This window comes from Pezoporus occidentalis, unplaced genomic scaffold, assembly GCF_034315485.1.
Source record: "Pezoporus occidentalis ecotype Australia unplaced genomic scaffold, CSIRO_AGI_Poc_V1 ctg2, whole genome shotgun sequence".
Classification (NCBI taxonomy): domain Eukaryota; kingdom Metazoa; phylum Chordata; class Aves; order Psittaciformes; family Psittacidae; genus Pezoporus; species Pezoporus occidentalis.
The window spans coordinates 20,441,056-20,457,309 of NW_026913855.1; the positions used below are offsets into that span (position 1 = coordinate 20,441,056).

Sequence of the window (16,254 nt, forward strand, 5' to 3'; positions counted from 1 at the left end):
GAAGAGGGAAGAGACTTTATGTAACATCCAAACAGTAAGAGCAATGCATTTCTGCAAACCAGTTCTTTTGCCACTCCACACCGCAGGCTTTTACAGCATGGCATTGGATAGTAGTGTCATTGAACTTGGAGCTTAGGACTATAAATATTTAAACATACTTTTACTTCCTGTCCTCCCTCCAGCATTGGAGGGACTGGAATTTCCCTAGGAAAGAGCAAGAGAAACACACTTTGGGTATCATTTCAGCATAAAAGCACAATGTAAAGATTTTACAGCACAGTCCCATGATTGTGAAACAGGATGGAAACAGATGGCTCCCCAGCCTCTAGGTCACCCTACTTCTTATTTTTACTTCATGTGCTTCATAACAAGAGGACATATGTAAATTGAATGTTTCTAAAGTCTAAGCTTTTTACTGGAAGAAACTAGCATCAGCCATGTTTTGCCATGGAAAATTAATTTATATTGTCAAATCTTTGCTTTTGTTCCCCAAGACCTGTTTTGGTATTAATTGCCAACATGAACTTCTTGGTACCTTTTTAGTAAATGAAGTATTCCTTACTTTTTGCAGTAAATACTTTCATGAGCACCAGTAAGACTGGTTGTTTACTGGTTCTCAGGTAAACCTCTGCTTTTGAAACAACAAAAGCTTTCTTTGTTGGCTTTCCTTAGTGTGTGGATGCATGCCTAACATGGATTAATGCTTTTAAAATATGGTGCACCTTCCCAGATTTCAGACCCTGGAAATGCAGGTAACAGCTCAACACTGAAAAACAGAGCCCTCTGAGGAGGGGGAAATAAGACGGCAGCAGAGAGCACTAGTTCTATTTTAAATGAATTAAGTGTTAAGCAAAGTCTTTTTGCTCTTTTCTATTCTTACATTTTCTGAACTTTGGAACTTTTCCATTACAGTTTTTTTTTGGTTTACAGACACTTCATTTTTATTCCATAAATCCAACTGCAGACCATTTGCCCAATTCTGCTCAAGATTTGAACTCGGAGGACCATTCAAATTAGCTGTGGAGTCCACAGAGTAAAAGAACCAGAGCTCTGGAGGGGGAAATGCATGGTGAAATATTGACTTCAGTCTCCTTCACTCTTTTAATTATCTTTATTCCATTGCTGGGCTGGCTGGATACCATGTTATTTTGCTCCAACCCCCCTGACCTGCCTCACAAACAAGGGGAGCTATTTACAAAAAACCTTTACCAAGTAATGTTTGTTTTCAGTTGAACCCTAACCTAGGCACTGATAAAATGTGGTGCTACAAAGTTTTAGTGCAATTCTTGCAAACTCGTTGGCTGTGTAATGCTTGCTCCTCCACATTTGCAGCTGTTTCTTCACCCCTGCAAGGTCTTCACTGCAAATAGGACTCTATGACTTTGTTTGAGATATCTGGACACAAGCAGACAGGTTACCAGCAGTAAAAATAGAAAAATAGTACAATTTTACTACCTAGCCCTAAGGGAAATGAGATTAGCAATGAATAAACAGATAAGAAGCAACAACTGTTACTTCTTATTTATGCCACAGAACAAAATAAGCTATGTCGTTGCACCTATGTGGCTACATACTAATGCAAAACATATCCTTATGCCTATTATTGTTCAAATTGTTTTATCTAGAAGCTTTCTAGAGCAGTAACACTGCTGGAGCACTGAAGCTGTACAAAATTTGCTTGAGTTTTCTTTCTACAGTGAGAAAGATAAAGAGGAAAATCTGCAAGACTGGGAACATAAGGATGCAGAAAGGAGAAGCCAGGCAGCAATGCAGAAGTTGGCTTTGATGCCAAATATCACCATAGAGATTAACATGCCTTCCCAAATGAGGTGGGGAAGGTCAAGAAAGAAGATAATTAAGTTTTTTAAGAAGGATTCTAAGTGGTAGGCTTATAGGAGATAATCTTCCAGTATTTGAGGTCATTTCTAACTCAGAAACTTTGCGGATGAAAGCATTGTTACATGTTTGGTGTATCTATAAAGTAATAGGCTAAGGAAAGCTATTGCCCAACAGTAATACTCTCCTAACCATATAGCCCAGTACATTAAAAACATCTCCATTTTACATTAGGCAACAGTTGCGGCACTTGGCCACCTGTGTACACAACAAAACACATCTGCAGTAGATGCACCAGGAGCCTTTTATGCTGTGAAGCTGCGAGGGATGACCTACATGCAAGCACGACTGCAAGAGGCACCGCCCAATTTATGCAGATAACCTTCGGTCTTGTCTCTTCAGACATCCTGGTGCAAGGAATTCCCAACACGCACGGTGTTTTTACCACTCTGTGCTGCAAAACTAATTACATGTTAAAAAGGAAACAAACCTTAAAACCAAAACACCAAACTTAAACTTTGCTGGTATACAAGCATTTTTCTTCACTTCAGCCCCATGAAATCGTAAGAAGATCTCTGAAGATCAAACTCCAACATCCTTATTTAGTTATTACCCTGTAGAACTACGATTTCTTTGGGAATAAAGGAACAGGGCTTAATCGTTCATCCTCTTCCCTCGCTGCCTCTCCCGCCGGCGGCTCCAGGCGGGGCACTCACCTGCCCGCCCCGCCGCAGCCAGGGAGGCGGACGGTGGATCGGAGCCGGAGCCGATGGCGGCCGCCGACCCGCCGGGCGCCGGAGACCTCTCGCAGTTGGTGAGCCCGGCGGCGCGGAGCGGGGGCCGAGATTGGGGCCCCGTTTGCTGCGGGGTTCCGCCTGCGTGGGCGTCTGCCCGGCACCGGGGCCGCCTCGCCTGCGGGTCCTCCCAGACAGGCGAGCGGAGAAGGGCAGGAAGCCGGCGGAGAGGGGCGGGAGGACACGCGTCTAGCGGCAGGCACCCCGGGGCCCCTGCATTCTGTGTTTCTCTGTTTTTCACCCGCAGGCGGAAAACCTGCTGAATCAGCTGCAGGAGAATTTCCAGGCTCTGACTGAAAAGATAACGCTGAGAAATATCCTCTTTCGGGCCGGGTTACTTAGCCCCACGGGACGGGTTTCACGCTCCTACGGCTGCGGCTGCCCCGCTTGAACCGGGCCCGGTACTCCGCCTGCGCGCTGATGTGAAGAGGAGCTTTGCCTTTTAATGTCTGGGCGATTTTTTTTTCCCTTAGCCATCAAATTAAAACGTAATAATTGATGTTGCGAAGCGCTATGATGTAAAGACAGACGAATTGCCCCCAAAGCCCGTTTTTACCCCTTTACTCTTAGTAAACCCTAAAGACCTCCTGAGCACAGGAAGATGCGCCCTGAAAAGGAGAAAATCATACCTGAAGGTGCTCTGAGCTTGCTCATTAGAAGTACTTGCAGAAACCACCTCTACTTTCTGAAATGGAGAATTTATTACATTTTCCATTTTTTCCTGAAACTCGACCTCTCAGGAAGTGGCTGCTTTAGTGCAAGAAAATAATTATGTTTTATATGATCAGAATATCTAGTGGAAGGTGGATTGGAACTGGATTGTCTTTAAGGTCCTTTCCAACCCAAACCATTCCATGATTTATGAATATGAGCATAATGTTTTATGTAATCAGAATACAAGCAGCACTCATACTCTGTGTAGGCTGGCTGCATGGAATCACCTAAAACAGTTCTTCATAAAGAAAGCAATCTCTTACACAGAAAATACTCCAGCTTGCTCATGGGGATACAGGAAGGCATTTGAAAAGAAGAGGAACATAAATGCTTATCTCTTATCTGTTGTAAGAGGAAGTGGGCATACAACCTTGTCCATGCTTCATCTTGCATTAAATGTAAGAGGCTGAAGTATGTGGAAGAAAGCTGCTTGTTTTTCTCACAGAAGAAAAAAAAAAGCCCACCTTACTCTAGATTTATAAAAAGTTATCTTTAACATTTTACTGGAAGAAATGGGTGAGCGCATTGATGACCTTGAGAAGCACGTTGCTGACCTGATGACAGAGGCTGGGATAGAAAACACCGATGAAAAAGTAAGAGTAACGAAACTTACTTTTTACTGTGTTTTAGATATTTCCACTTAGTTCTGAACTATGGGCAGCTCCTAGCATGAAAATACTCTTTATTAATCGTACCTTGTATTGGTACTTGGATTTTAAAGGATACTGCAACTAAAAAAAAAACCAAACAAACAAAAAACCCCACAAAACCCAAAATTATAAATATTTTGGATTTCTTTTTGCCAAGAGGAAAGAATGCTACCAAGTTTTCAAAAGCAAAACTAGCTTGCTGCATCTCTTCCGGCTGAGTGCCATATACATGGGGTAGTGCATACTAATCCCAAATATAAAACTGAGGCTGTACATCTGGAATAAAATGTGCGTGGCTTAAAGCGCTCCTGCCCACCATTCCTAGCCCTCAAGTAAGCTAACCTAGCTGACTGAGGATTCTCACTGGTATAAATTTATGTACCTCTGCTTTTAAACCACTTCAGCTTTCCAGCATGGCTCAGAGACCACCACTTAAATACATTCACCCCAAACACAGCAGTAGTTTGTTCTTGCAGCAGTAAGACGAGGGGTGGAAGAAGCAAGGATAACTTCAGTGGTATTGCCAGATAGTCTGTAATACAAGTTCAGGATTGCATGCTGGATTTTATATCACTGTCTGCTGCAAATACCACCCCCACTCACTCCCTTATGATGCCCTGGTGTGCTTAGTATTTACAAGACAGTATTGCTTCCATGTTCTGTGGGTGCCAGTAAGGTCGTCTTCCTGTTGCGGCATGCTTTCCTGATTCAAACTTGACACATCAGTTACTCTTTGTCATTTAGAGGCTGCTTACCCAGCCAAAGACAAGAATGTAAATTTACTGAAGTAATTTAAGCATCTGTTTGTTCTGATGCCTTTTTTTTGCGTGTGTGTTACGAAATAATTTTTAGAAATACAGAAAGCCAATCCATGAAGATGTATTTAACTGTACAGAGATCTTCCTATTTTTATGCTGAATCACATTCATGATTAAATCACTAACCTACTTACTGTTTCTTTGCAGCAATGAAATGGGATGTGATCAAGAAAGACAAAGGGAGAACAGCACTGCACTGGATTGGGGAGTTCACAATGGGTGTTGCTAGACATGAAAAATGTTAATTAACATGCTTGCATCATGTCATGATAGTTATCTCTTTAAAAAAAAACTACCAAACCTACTGTCCTGTAGAAAGCTTGGTTTATTCATCTAAATGGGATGCTGTATTTCCTGTCATAAAGAACAGCTAGTTTCAGGGAAGGCAAAACCACTATTTTGGATAGAAAACTATATCCTACATAGTGAACTTGTCCAGTCACTAACTTCTCCAATGTATGAAAATGTATTTCATTTATTTCTATAACATTAAAATTTCCTTATTTTTTGTTGCCTTTTTAAGTGTTCTCAGAATAACAAGATGCTTCTATGACAAACCTTTTCTCATTGCATGTGCCATTTTGACGTTTCTTTAAATGTTTTACACTACACTAAATATACCTTATTTGATGTTACTACAATGGTGTCTTTGCAAAACTTCAAAGGCATATAGCCTGTTCTGCACTAGAAGATATGGCAGTATTTCCACAGATCAGTTGTACAGCTGTTTTCACAAGCTCACTCAAAGCTGTGCACACCTGTGCAGATAACATCATCCAGGTATGTATATTATGCCTATTTAATTTATTTAACATTGGACATTTTGATGAAATGCCTATTTTAAAGGCTTTGACATAGATAAGGAATTCTAGTTACCAAATGTGTCCTGAACAAGACATGGCAGAATCAAAGAAAATAGGAAATCTGTACTAACTTTAAGGTTCTTGCACACCAAAACATTGGCACTTTTTGCAGGAAAGCTTTTGTTTGAAACTTAATGGGAACCTCTTACAACAAATGTAGAAATTGAAAAAAAGTAGAACAAAAATTTGAAGAAATTAGAATAGAAATTGAAGAAAATAAAAATATATTACCTCAACAAATAAAGGATGTTTTTTAAACCTTCAGCAGGTGTTACTATTAAAGAGTCTTCATTAATATAAAGAACTCATTTTCATTGGTGCTTTAATCAGTGTAGATTGGCTAGAAATGTCAAACTGGGGAGGAGGAGGGGAAGGATTAAATTCTTGAGGACAGGCTGAAGGAATGGGCCAACAGGAACCTCATGAAGTTCAAAGGCAAGTACCAAGCCTCACCTCCAGGACAGGGTAAACTTATGCTGCAGAACAGTTGTAAGAGGCTAGCTGTCAGGAAAGGAGTGTGGCAGACAAGCTGAACATGAATCAGCAGAATGCCTTGGGCTGCAGCCACATGCTGGTCAGCATCAGCAAAAGTAGAGCCAGTAGGACATTCCCCTCTGTTCAACTCCTGTGAGACCATACCCAGAATACTGTGTTAAGTTTGGGGGTTCCCCAGTTCAGGAAACATATTGTTATGGGGGAATTTAAACAGACAGCCACCAAGATATGGTGAAGTACAAAGCATACAAGGGTTTGAGAAAATGCCAGTAGTTCAGCCTTACAAAAAGACTGTAGCTTCCTGCTAACAACAACTACCCTATGGTAGAGCACAGAGAACAGTTAAGGCTCTCGTTGGAGGTGTTTTATGTAAGAGAGTTACAGACACAAGCTGGAATGCAGAAAATTCCAGCTAGATGCATGGGACACTTTTTTTCAAGTACGAAGGTGCTCCAGCAGCAGAACAGGCTTTTCAGAAAGACTGAGGAATCTCCATCCTTACAGATATTCAACACTGGACATAGTCCCAGGCAATCTGATCAAGTGTGATTTACTTTGACTGGGAGGTGGATGGCCCCTTCCAACATAAATGATTTCATAATTAATAGCAACTATAAATAAGATTAACTTAAACAGAAACTGGGAACCTGTACTTTACTGCCTCAGCTTAGTCTAAATCCTCTAAAAAATGAACTTTACAGTAAAAAAAAAAAAAGCATATTTGATTTTGTCTTGTGACCTGTGCTTTTGGTCCAGTTTCTATCTCTTTTCTGCATAGTCTGGCTTGTTTTTTTCTTCATCCCACACATATGCATGTATCAGTTAGAAAAGCAACACTGGCTCCATGACGACAAAAACTAAAGTGGTCAAAAATGGACATTTTAAAATACATGCCACAGTGTAATCAAATCCAAGTCTCATGAGTATATATGCATTTTAGTATACCATCAGTCAAACCAGAGGTCAAATGAGAGAAAGCACATCTCATCCTTACTTCAGCTGTTGACTATGCAGCCGGCTCCAGAACTGCGATTACCCTTTGGCACTGCAGAATCTACTAAGTACTTCAAAATTACTACCATATGCATAATTATCATGAAGAATCATATCCATCACCACAAATCAATTTAGTTGATTGGGGCGCATGCGTGCACACAGTCAACTTCTTTGAGTTTTTTTCCTCTGAGCTAAATATTAATAAATGCATCTTAGTGGTTTAGTCTATTTTTAGTGGATACAGAAGACCAAGATACTATGCAAGAACATTCCAACAGAAGTGATGAGCTTTTATCTTCAACATTATGACTTTGCATCCAATTGAATTTGTTTTCTTTCTCAAATTTAATTATCTAAAGAAAATTAAGGTGAATAAGTGGAATTCACTTTATTTTATAAAAAGTTGTAGTATAGTTTTACCATCTATTTATGTACAAAAGAAAACAAAACCAGTTGAAATTATTTTCTGCAAACAAGCTTTTTGTTTGTCTTACATAATGCCAGAAGGACACCACAGAGTAAAGTCTTTAAAAATTAAAAAAAACCACCAACAACCCAAAATTAATCTACAGCAAGTACTACTGCAGTCAGACAGTTCCAGGCTTTGCATCTTCTTCTTTTCCAAATGAAATTCAAACCTTTTAAATAATTCAAAATATACTCAAAGTTGAAGGAGTTGTTAGGTTTGCTTTTTTTTTTAATATATATATATATGTACACACATACACAAGAATAAACTTAACTGGATGTAGGGTTTAAAAAAAGGCAACCCTAAAGAAAAATCAGTATCTGTATTTAGTGGAATAATCTTTTGGTGATACCACCAAACCTCGACCTTTGCGGGCTCCTCTATAAACAGTTTCTATAATGTCAATCATCTCTTGCTTATCTTCCATTGCCCAGTTGATCTTGTTGTTATTACCTGTACCTAAATCAATCATGATGTGTTTGTTCCTTTAGAGGAAGAAAAAAAAAAAGCAAGTTAATATTGTATTGTAATTCGGACAGAAACTTCCTATCATCCCCAAGAACATTTTGTAGGATTCAAATGAAGCCCTTATAATATAAACGAGCTTGCAAAATCATCTCAAAGAAAGAGCAACCACTCCTGTCACTCAAACTATTTCTGAAGCTAGAATAATGACTGCAAACATGCCCCCAAGATTGCTACCCAGTGCAATTATTCTTTAGCATATTCCTCATTGCCTGTATTTATTACTCACTACTGTATAACATCAAAGAGAGTTTTACACTTCTCAGGTGCACATTATGGCTCATCAACGTAGATACTTTAGCTCCAAAACCAACTTAATGCTTTGGGTGTATCTTTAAAGCAAGTTTAACAAGCTTGACTGCCACATTACTGCAGTATTCTACACAGGGAGCTTCAGACTTAAAACTCAAAACAATGGATAACAAAACCAGCTTTCACTATCAGTAATTTGTACTCTACCATTAAAACACTGTTACTAAGCTAACTGAAAAACAAGCCATTTTCCTATTTAATTGGATTACTCTCTTTGTAGAGCAATGAAAATATAAACATCAGTATACTAATATGCATTTAGAAATTATTTACTGCAAAACTGAATTTGACACACCAAAAATTTAACTGCTAGAACCATCAAGTACCTGAAGAAAAACATGACGGTACAGGGATCATACAACTCGTACATCTTGTTGAAGTCTGGTACTTCAGTGATATCCACAAGATAAATAACAGCAAAGTTTTTTACCTGAACAGAAGACAGGAAATATTAAAGTATTATATAACCAAGTTTTTGATTATTTGTACTACCAATTAAAAGACAAACTTTCATTATTTTCCAAAAATATTAAGTTATAAAATCACAGTAAACAAGTCTTGCCATTACTTTGAACCACAGCCACCAATTAACATAAAAAATATTCTTAAATACAGCCAAGATGTTCATTTCACATCCAGCATTAACTGAAAAGATACTATGCTAAATCAGTATCCAGAGAAACAAATGCCCTTTTATATATAACTGAGACCTTGCAGTGATATGCACAGCTCTAAACAAGTAGAATAACTGCTTTGTGCAAGCCAAGCTGGCACATGTTGCCTCTGTCATCAGCTGCTTATAGACTTCACAAACTTAATGATCTAAAATGCCCTAGAGTGCCCGCCTTCGAGCATTTTTTCCCTCTAAACCATCTGATTTGTTTAACAAGACTCTTAGAGTGAAAATAAAACTGATAAATTTAATAATAAAACCTAATAGCTTTTCTGAGGTGTAAAGCTAGAAACAGAGCTTAAAAATGTAATTGATAATGAATAAAAGATCTTGATGAGAAGCTATTCTCTGGGCAATTCTGGTAAAATAGGCTTTCACTTTGCAGAGTTACTGAGTAAACATAGAAGAATCCCTCCCCTTTAATGTCATAGTTAAAGTCTTCATTCGAAAACCAAAACCATGTCACATTTTTGTTTCCTAAATGTAGCATACTTGACCTGAAGTGGAAGTAGGAGAAGTTTTAGTTTCTAAACTTAGCTCGTACATGTACAGGCATCTAAAATTGCACAAGCATTTAACTGCAAGGTGTATTACCAAATGCTCATGCATTATACCATCAACGCACAACATTGTTTACCCTGTCCAAACGCAATTTCAGTCCTTTCCACCTCAATACACAAAATTACCATCCTGAAATTAACACGTTGTCTAAGATTTACGACAAACTTACTGTTTGTCACAGTACTTCCTACTTGTTAATTATGCTATCAAATGTCTGGAAATGCTTTGATGAGTTTAACTTCTGCTTATGCAAAGATGTCTTATTTTAGTCCACAAAACAGGATTAGGCTGCACCAGAAAAGTATTATATATGGTGTACCCTATACATAAACATCCTATCAGGCACTTTAATTGAGAAAGTATGGAGATGTTTAGTTACAAAAAAACCCCCAAACAAACAAACCACCCAGAAGCATCAGTAAGTAACTTTTTATGGACTTCTGCTTCAAGAGAGTTGGTACATTATAAAAAATCATCACACTTCAGTAAGTATTACTAGCAAGGAAAAGAAAATTTCTTCTGATGTGAAACAGCATTAAAATAGTTCTTTTATGCTTTTTCTGTGCTTTTATGGAGCCAGTTAAACCCTAGACTCTGTCAATCCAATGAAAAGATCCCATTTAAGCCATGTTCCAACACAGGCAAGAGGAAAAGCCTTGAAAATCTGATTTAGTCATAATATCAACACCCTCTGAAGTGATCATTTGTGCCCATTAAAGTTTTATATGAGAGATTTCTAAGAAATGTAATGGAATGTTCAGAGTTAACAATTTAGCTGAGAAGCGACTGAAGTTACTCCCTGGTTAGCCTTAGGAGGCAAAAGACAACTGTGCATGGGTTGTTTGCTGTTGTTCTGGGGGATTTTTTTAAAGCCAAAACCTGAAGAGCCATTTTCATTTCCTCCTATCACTTTTTAACTCCATGCGGCTGGCATTTTCAGCAACAGTAGCCCAGCTCTGCCATGTAGGGAAATTTCTACAACACATTCGGCAATTCTGGCACACTACACAATCTTTGAACAATTATTTAATTTGGAGATCAGAAAATAATTTTAAGTTAAACTAAGCATTAATACAACATTCTTAGGACCTGCTCTATTCACTGAAAGATTAGTCCAAGGTGATTGTATGTTGCACCGGAAGGCCACTACAAAAGCACTGCTACACTGAAAGATTACTTCCACATAGCACTGGAACAACAAAACTTTAAAAGTTAATTTTACATTATTATACATTTAATTTAGTTGAGCTGTTTCAGAATCAGAAATGCTTGTCATTGGCAATGAACAGTAACAGCCTAAGAACTTAAAAAAGAGAACTAGACTATTCAAGTCTAAGATACTACATGAGTTACTCAAAAGGACTCAAGGATCCCTCAAATCACCTTTGCACAGCACATACACAAGTTACCACCAAGTATCTCAGACATTAACTGAATCTTCTTTCTCTCCTACCTCCTTTTATAGAAGTGAAACTGATGACAGTTGCCTACTCAAAAAGCTTGTATGAAATCTAAAGCAGACCTCAAAGCTTCATACAGACTCTCAAATTTAAATTTGGAACTTTTACAATTGGCTCTGTTCTTTCCCCCTTGCTGGCTTAATTTCCTATCTGACAAGATTAACCACAAGGATGTGCTTTGTTGAGTTTGGACACTGGCTGCCAAGGTTGCTTGTGATATGGGTCTGGCCGTGCAACACTTCAATATATGCAGCCGCAGGAGGCTGGGATTCAGGCCTAAGAATAAACTAGATAAAAACATGGATAAGAGGCTAAATACAGAAAGGTGACGCAGAAGTGCTGCAGTGACCCTAATATCTACTTGTCTAGACATCACCACGCCAGACAGGGTAGACTTGTTACCAAGAGGTACTTTATTTCAGCAGAAGACAAGCCCTGCAGAACTACTCAAATGTGTCTTTGCACAGTACTGACCAGTTCTACAGCCTGAAGACACACTTACTGTCTCAGACACATTAGAGCCAAGATACAGAAGTACTGAGCCAGCTTCACAGCAGTATAGAGCAGTATCCCAGATGGCTTCATATGCAGACAGCTCTGATTCACAAGGCTTTACTTTAGGCTTCATTTTAAGCAAAAGCAATTTTACGTATTCATGGATTCAGGCTTCTATGTATGTTGGATCTATATGTGAACTAATAAGTCTGTAAAGACAAACCAAAGCTTAACCTCTCCCCATCCTTTGGGACGTGAATCTATTTCCCAGACAGAGTTGTCAGTTCAAAAAACTACATTCTTACACAGAATAAGCTTGCTATCGTTTCAAGGCAGCGGCTGCTAAGAGGTTCTCTTTCTGAGTTATAACTATGGATATAATATGGAGGCCTCAGAACAAGAATTAAATACAACTTGGAGCAAGCAAACCGCTCTAAATAAAAGCAGTTGCAGTTGTAGCAACTGAGACTATATTAACATTGTTAAAATAAACCAAAAATTTACTGCCCAGAAAATATGCAACAAATCTTGTGGCATTTTAGAAGTTGAATACATTATAACACAAACTCATTCTGAAAGTACTTAACCTTGTAAAATACAGTGTATCTATAGGATTCTTAACATCAGATACAGATTCTTCAGTCTGATCTTGATACAAGACCACACACTTTGCTGGTAAATAGGAAACAGACTTAGAAAAAAAATCATATGCCAGATTAACTAAATCTCACTTTTCCTCCGAAGTTTTCCCTCCTGACTTTCTTCATTAGAAATGCCATTCAAAAAAGAAGTCATGCATTCCTATAACATGAGATTATTACAGCAATATCTGATCAATGACTAGAAAGAATGGTAACAATCATGAAGTTTCCTTAAATTTCTGTTAGGGGTAAGTAATACTTTGCTGTTGTTGTTAAGATTTGGCTCCTATTAGAAGCAAATCTCACAAGCATAACATTACCTTATGGTCCAAAGTGTATACAGCAAATACCTATGAAAATCTGAGACAAGATTCTGTTTTCTCATCTTGCTAACCAGTTTTCAGACAATGTTTTTTATGTTTATATGTCTTTATAGACAAGCAAATCAGAGGGGGAAAAAAAAGGTGCAGGAACTGAGATTAGCCTTTGCAACAAAACATTCAAGTTGAAGGCGTCTAGCAGACTTGCATTACTGAACTGAAAGAGGCTGCAAACACAGTACAAACTTGAGAGTCTGTACTGTACATATTTATTTGAATTTTTTTCTTGCTAATTTTGCTGCAAGTTTAGGTGACAAATTTCCTGGGGAAAAGAGAAAGACATTATACTGCTGAGAAAAATGCTTACAGCTAATAATTTTGAAAACTACAGACATAAGTAAATGGATCAACTTTAATTATAAGCACCAGTAATTCTAATACCAATATGCTTTTTTTTATAGCTTCCTCCTCCCTGCCCCCCCTTCTTTTCTTCTCTCACTTTTCGTTCATGTAACCTTAGCAGAAAGGCAGAGGCACAACTAATGTCTGAGCAAAAGCCACAGCTATTCACACTTCTGATTATAGTTAAATAAAAGCAGAACATTTGAACAATCCTCCCTAAACCCATACTGACCCATCTGTTAAAGTAAGCTGGTTTCACAAGAGGTTATCCAATTTACAGTATTCAGTCCTAGATAAATCATGGGTTTAAGGTATTTCCTAAAAAAAGTGGTATTAAAGTAATTTAGCAGCCAAAGCCCTGTGTTTCAGGGGACGAAGTTTTATAATTGTGAGCCTTCCTTAAAAAAAAAAAAAAAAAAGGGTATGTTTTTAAAAAAGGTGTTCAGAGGAATTTTCTGAAACTTAATTCCTAGCTTTTTGGTTGCAACCCTGACAAAGCAAAAATCTAACATCTTACAATTGTCATTTGTTTTGACACTGAGTGAAACCTAGCTTCTTTTTCATTTAACACAGGAGGTGGAACAGAACATTCAACTCTAAGTGGAGCACATTTCAGTGAAAATAAACCTCTTTGTATTTTCATACAGTGTTCTAGCTTCCTTTCTCCAAAGAGGATACAGACTGAAAAATTACCATTTTTCTACTGTAAAGTACAGATAAATATTACTGCTACCCAAAAATACACTGCAGATTGAAAGAATATTGCACCATGGTAACAAATGTAAAATATGGCTACATTTTCTTCAAATGTAGCATGCAGTTACAGCATGTTAACGTTCTGTAATATTCTCTAGTATAAACACCTGTACAATTGGAACTTTTACTCACTCTTTAAAACAGCAGAGATCCAAACATGGCTTGTAAGCAAGAAGATGAGGAAGGATCTCCCCCTTTAATTTGCCATTTCTGCAGAGGGAGATTTTTAGATAAGAAGTTATATTGTTCTTTCTTCCCCCAGTCACCCCTAACTGCCAATATGTCTGCTGTATCTTGCCAAAAGATACTTACAGTACCTGAGCATAAGACACTCCCAACACGTTAAACACAAAACAACTAAACCAAATCATGTCACAACTCCTTACTGTAATCTATCTTAACAGTTAGCTATAGGTTTAGATCTTTCATTGTAGGGGGCTTCGAGACAGATGTTCATTTACTTAAAAATAGCACTAAACCAGAAAGGGGTACACCACAAAAAGAACTCGATATCAAGTTATGCAGTATGTGCACAATTTTACATGAAGATAGTCAACTCCTTTTCCTACCCAAGTTACTGGCTTTTTCCCATCATTTTCTATGTGATCTAGTTAAAGAACAGCTATCAATTTCCTACATCTATTACTATGCAAAACCTTTACCAAATACATGAAAAGGCAAACTATAGCTAATTCTGCATGTTAATAGTTCAAGTTTTCCTTCAAGATCTATCTTCCCTATGTGAGTGATCAGCTTTCAGCAGGCTTTTGGTTTCTGTCTGAGAACAGCTTCAGAGCTTGGCTCCTAAAATTTACTTCAGCCCATACAACTCAATAGAATGCCATCTGTCTCCATGAATACTATCACTGACAGATTAATCAACATCTTCCTGCGCATTTTAGGATGTCACAATTTTTAAGAGTCAAAATGAAAGTAACTTTTCAAGTTGTTTAAATGGAAATCAGAAGCTACTATGCATTCTCATTGTAAAGTGAAAGTGCTGCATTATCTAGAACCACAGCAGTTCTGCTATCAAACACTTGTTTCTGCCTGAATGCTGACGTTCATTAAATGATGGATTATTAACGGGCAATTTTAATTTCAGAATTTGCAACACTCATTTCCCCACATTAAATACTACAAACACCAGGGTAGTCAATGACTTTAGGAGTCGCTCACAGATCAATCAAGCAACTTTCTCGGTGCCTCCTAAAGCTGGAATACCTTTCCAGAAACCGAGTTATAACCTGCCTCAGGCTTTGTATAAACCCTTTGAAACAGCGCAGAAAACAATCGCCTGACATTACAGCCCCAGTTTACCTTCTCAGCAATACTGTACAAGACTTCATCCATCTTCATGCAGGTCGGGTCCCAGTCATGCCCAAAGCGGATGACCACGACTCGGTCCTCTTCCGAGAGGATGGCCTGGTCCACCTGCCAGCCATTGTGCAAGTGCGGCAACATGTACGACATCCTGCAGGGCGGGTGGCGAGCCTGCGGGACAACAGCGACCGCCCGGGAGCTGACAGACCGGCCTGCCTTCGCGCGGTACCCCCGCCACACTCCCACAGGCCTAACCCTCCATTCAGCGGCACAGCAGTGCTGCCATCCCACTGGGGCCCTGAAATGCGCCGGCGGCCATCGGCGCCAGGGCCGGGTCCCCTCACCCCCATCCCTGCCCGCGCCCCCGCCCCACTCAGCCGCACGCCGTACGCGCCGCACCCCTCGGGCTTCCTTCTCTCGGTGAAACGGGAGGACGGAGGCACAGCGTGAGAGGAAGCGGAAATAACCGCATGTCTTTCCCGCTGCCGGGCACGCTGGGAAAGGCGCTTTCGGGACGGGGTTTCCGTCAGTGGGCGGGGCAGAGCGCGTCGAAGGGGCGGGGGGGGGGTGCTTGGACCGCGCCACGCCAAGTGTGATGGGGGGCTCGGAGGGGTGGTGGGACGGCTGGGAGCACTAAATAGGGAGTGCTTGAACACACTGGGTGAATGTTTCAGTTGAAGTCATCGGCCGCGAAACGTGGGCATTTCAGCGTTAGGTTACAGAACTGAGCTGCCTGTTAAGATTGCGCATCCCAGGCCGATCTTGCTTTCTGGAGGGCTTGTATGTTATTCTGGTGCTGTTATTCTTTACTGTGAGGGTGCTGAGGCTGTGGCACAGGTTGCCCCGAGGAGCTGTGGCTGCCCCATCCCTGGCAGTGTTCAAGGCCAGGTTGGACGGGGCTTGGAGCAGCCTGGTATATTGTGAGGTGTCCCTGCCCATGGCAGGGGGGTAGAATAACTTAACGTCCTTTCCAACCCAAACCTTTCTGTGAATCTACAATTCTAATCTACACCATGCACTCCTTTAAAAGGTTAGCTTGCAGAATAATATGTGAAACGCATATTTGCCACTATAAAAAATCCACACAAACTTGAGCTACGGCTTGGGGAACAGTCCTAGGACAGTAGCATCAATTTGTACCAAATTACTTG

The 16,254-nt window shown here is 39.6% G+C and overlaps 3 protein-coding genes across 5 annotated transcripts in view; 1 reads left to right on the forward strand and 2 right to left on the reverse strand.

The window, feature by feature from the left end:
* The window catches only part of SLC66A2 (solute carrier family 66 member 2), a 73,579-nt gene extending 71,003 nt beyond the window's left edge, over positions 1-2,576 (reverse strand). For both annotated transcript variants that reach the window (XM_062618084.1, XM_062618082.1), the window contains exon 1: positions 2,553-2,576. The gene's annotated coding sequence lies outside the window, so the exon portion shown is untranslated. The remainder of the gene's footprint in view (positions 1-2,552) is intronic.
* On the forward strand, positions 2,507-5,334 carry HSBP1L1 (heat shock factor binding protein 1 like 1). The gene is made up of 4 exons (XM_062618088.1): positions 2,507-2,650; positions 2,878-2,944; positions 3,849-3,937; positions 4,960-5,334. The coding sequence occupies exons 1-4, from the start codon at positions 2,606-2,608 to the stop codon at positions 4,963-4,965; spliced, it is 207 nt and encodes a 68-aa protein (XP_062474072.1). The 5' UTR covers positions 2,507-2,605; the 3' UTR covers positions 4,966-5,334.
* Positions 5,335-7,942: 2,608 nt separating this feature from the next.
* TXNL4A (thioredoxin like 4A) lies at positions 7,943-15,657 on the reverse strand. Of its 2 annotated transcripts, none has more exons than XM_062618085.1 (4): positions 15,503-15,657; positions 15,101-15,274; positions 8,799-8,902; positions 7,943-8,120 (listed from the first exon to the last, which is right to left on the reverse strand). In XM_062618085.1, the coding sequence occupies exons 2-4, from the start codon at positions 15,251-15,253 to the stop codon at positions 7,949-7,951; spliced, it is 429 nt and encodes a 142-aa protein (XP_062474069.1). In that variant the 5' UTR covers positions 15,254-15,274; positions 15,503-15,657; the 3' UTR covers positions 7,943-7,948. The 2 variants fall into 2 exon arrangements, with proteins under 2 accessions (XP_062474069.1, XP_062474071.1); XM_062618087.1 differs by lacking the exon at positions 15,503-15,657 and adding an exon at positions 13,913-13,990 and having other exon boundaries at positions 15,101-15,237.
* Positions 15,658-16,254: the final 597 nt, after the last annotated feature.

What these genes read in the sequence shown, in the direction of transcription:
- TXNL4A (XM_062618085.1), bottom strand. Translation starts at nt 15,253, where the DNA reads ATGTCGTACATGTTGCCGCACTTGCACAATGGCTGGCAGGTGGACCAG. An exon ending in TGTACAGTATTGCTGAGAAG is followed by an intron (nt 8,903 to 15,100) that starts GTAAACTGGGGC and finishes TCTTCTGTTCAG; the next exon opens with GTAAAAAACTTTGCTGTTAT. An exon ending in ACCGTCATGTTTTTCTTCAG is followed by an intron (nt 8,121 to 8,798) that starts GTACTTGATGGT and finishes CTTCCTCTAAAG; the next exon opens with GAACAAACACATCATGATTG.
- HSBP1L1 (XM_062618088.1), top strand. Translation starts at nt 2,606, where the DNA reads ATGGCGGCCGCCGACCCGCCGGGCGCCGGAGACCTCTCGCAGTTG. An exon ending in CCGGAGACCTCTCGCAGTTG is followed by an intron (nt 2,651 to 2,877) that starts GTGAGCCCGGCG and finishes TTTCACCCGCAG; the next exon opens with GCGGAAAACCTGCTGAATCA. An exon ending in TGAAAAGATAACGCTGAGAA is followed by an intron (nt 2,945 to 3,848) that starts ATATCCTCTTTC and finishes TTAACATTTTAC; the next exon opens with TGGAAGAAATGGGTGAGCGC.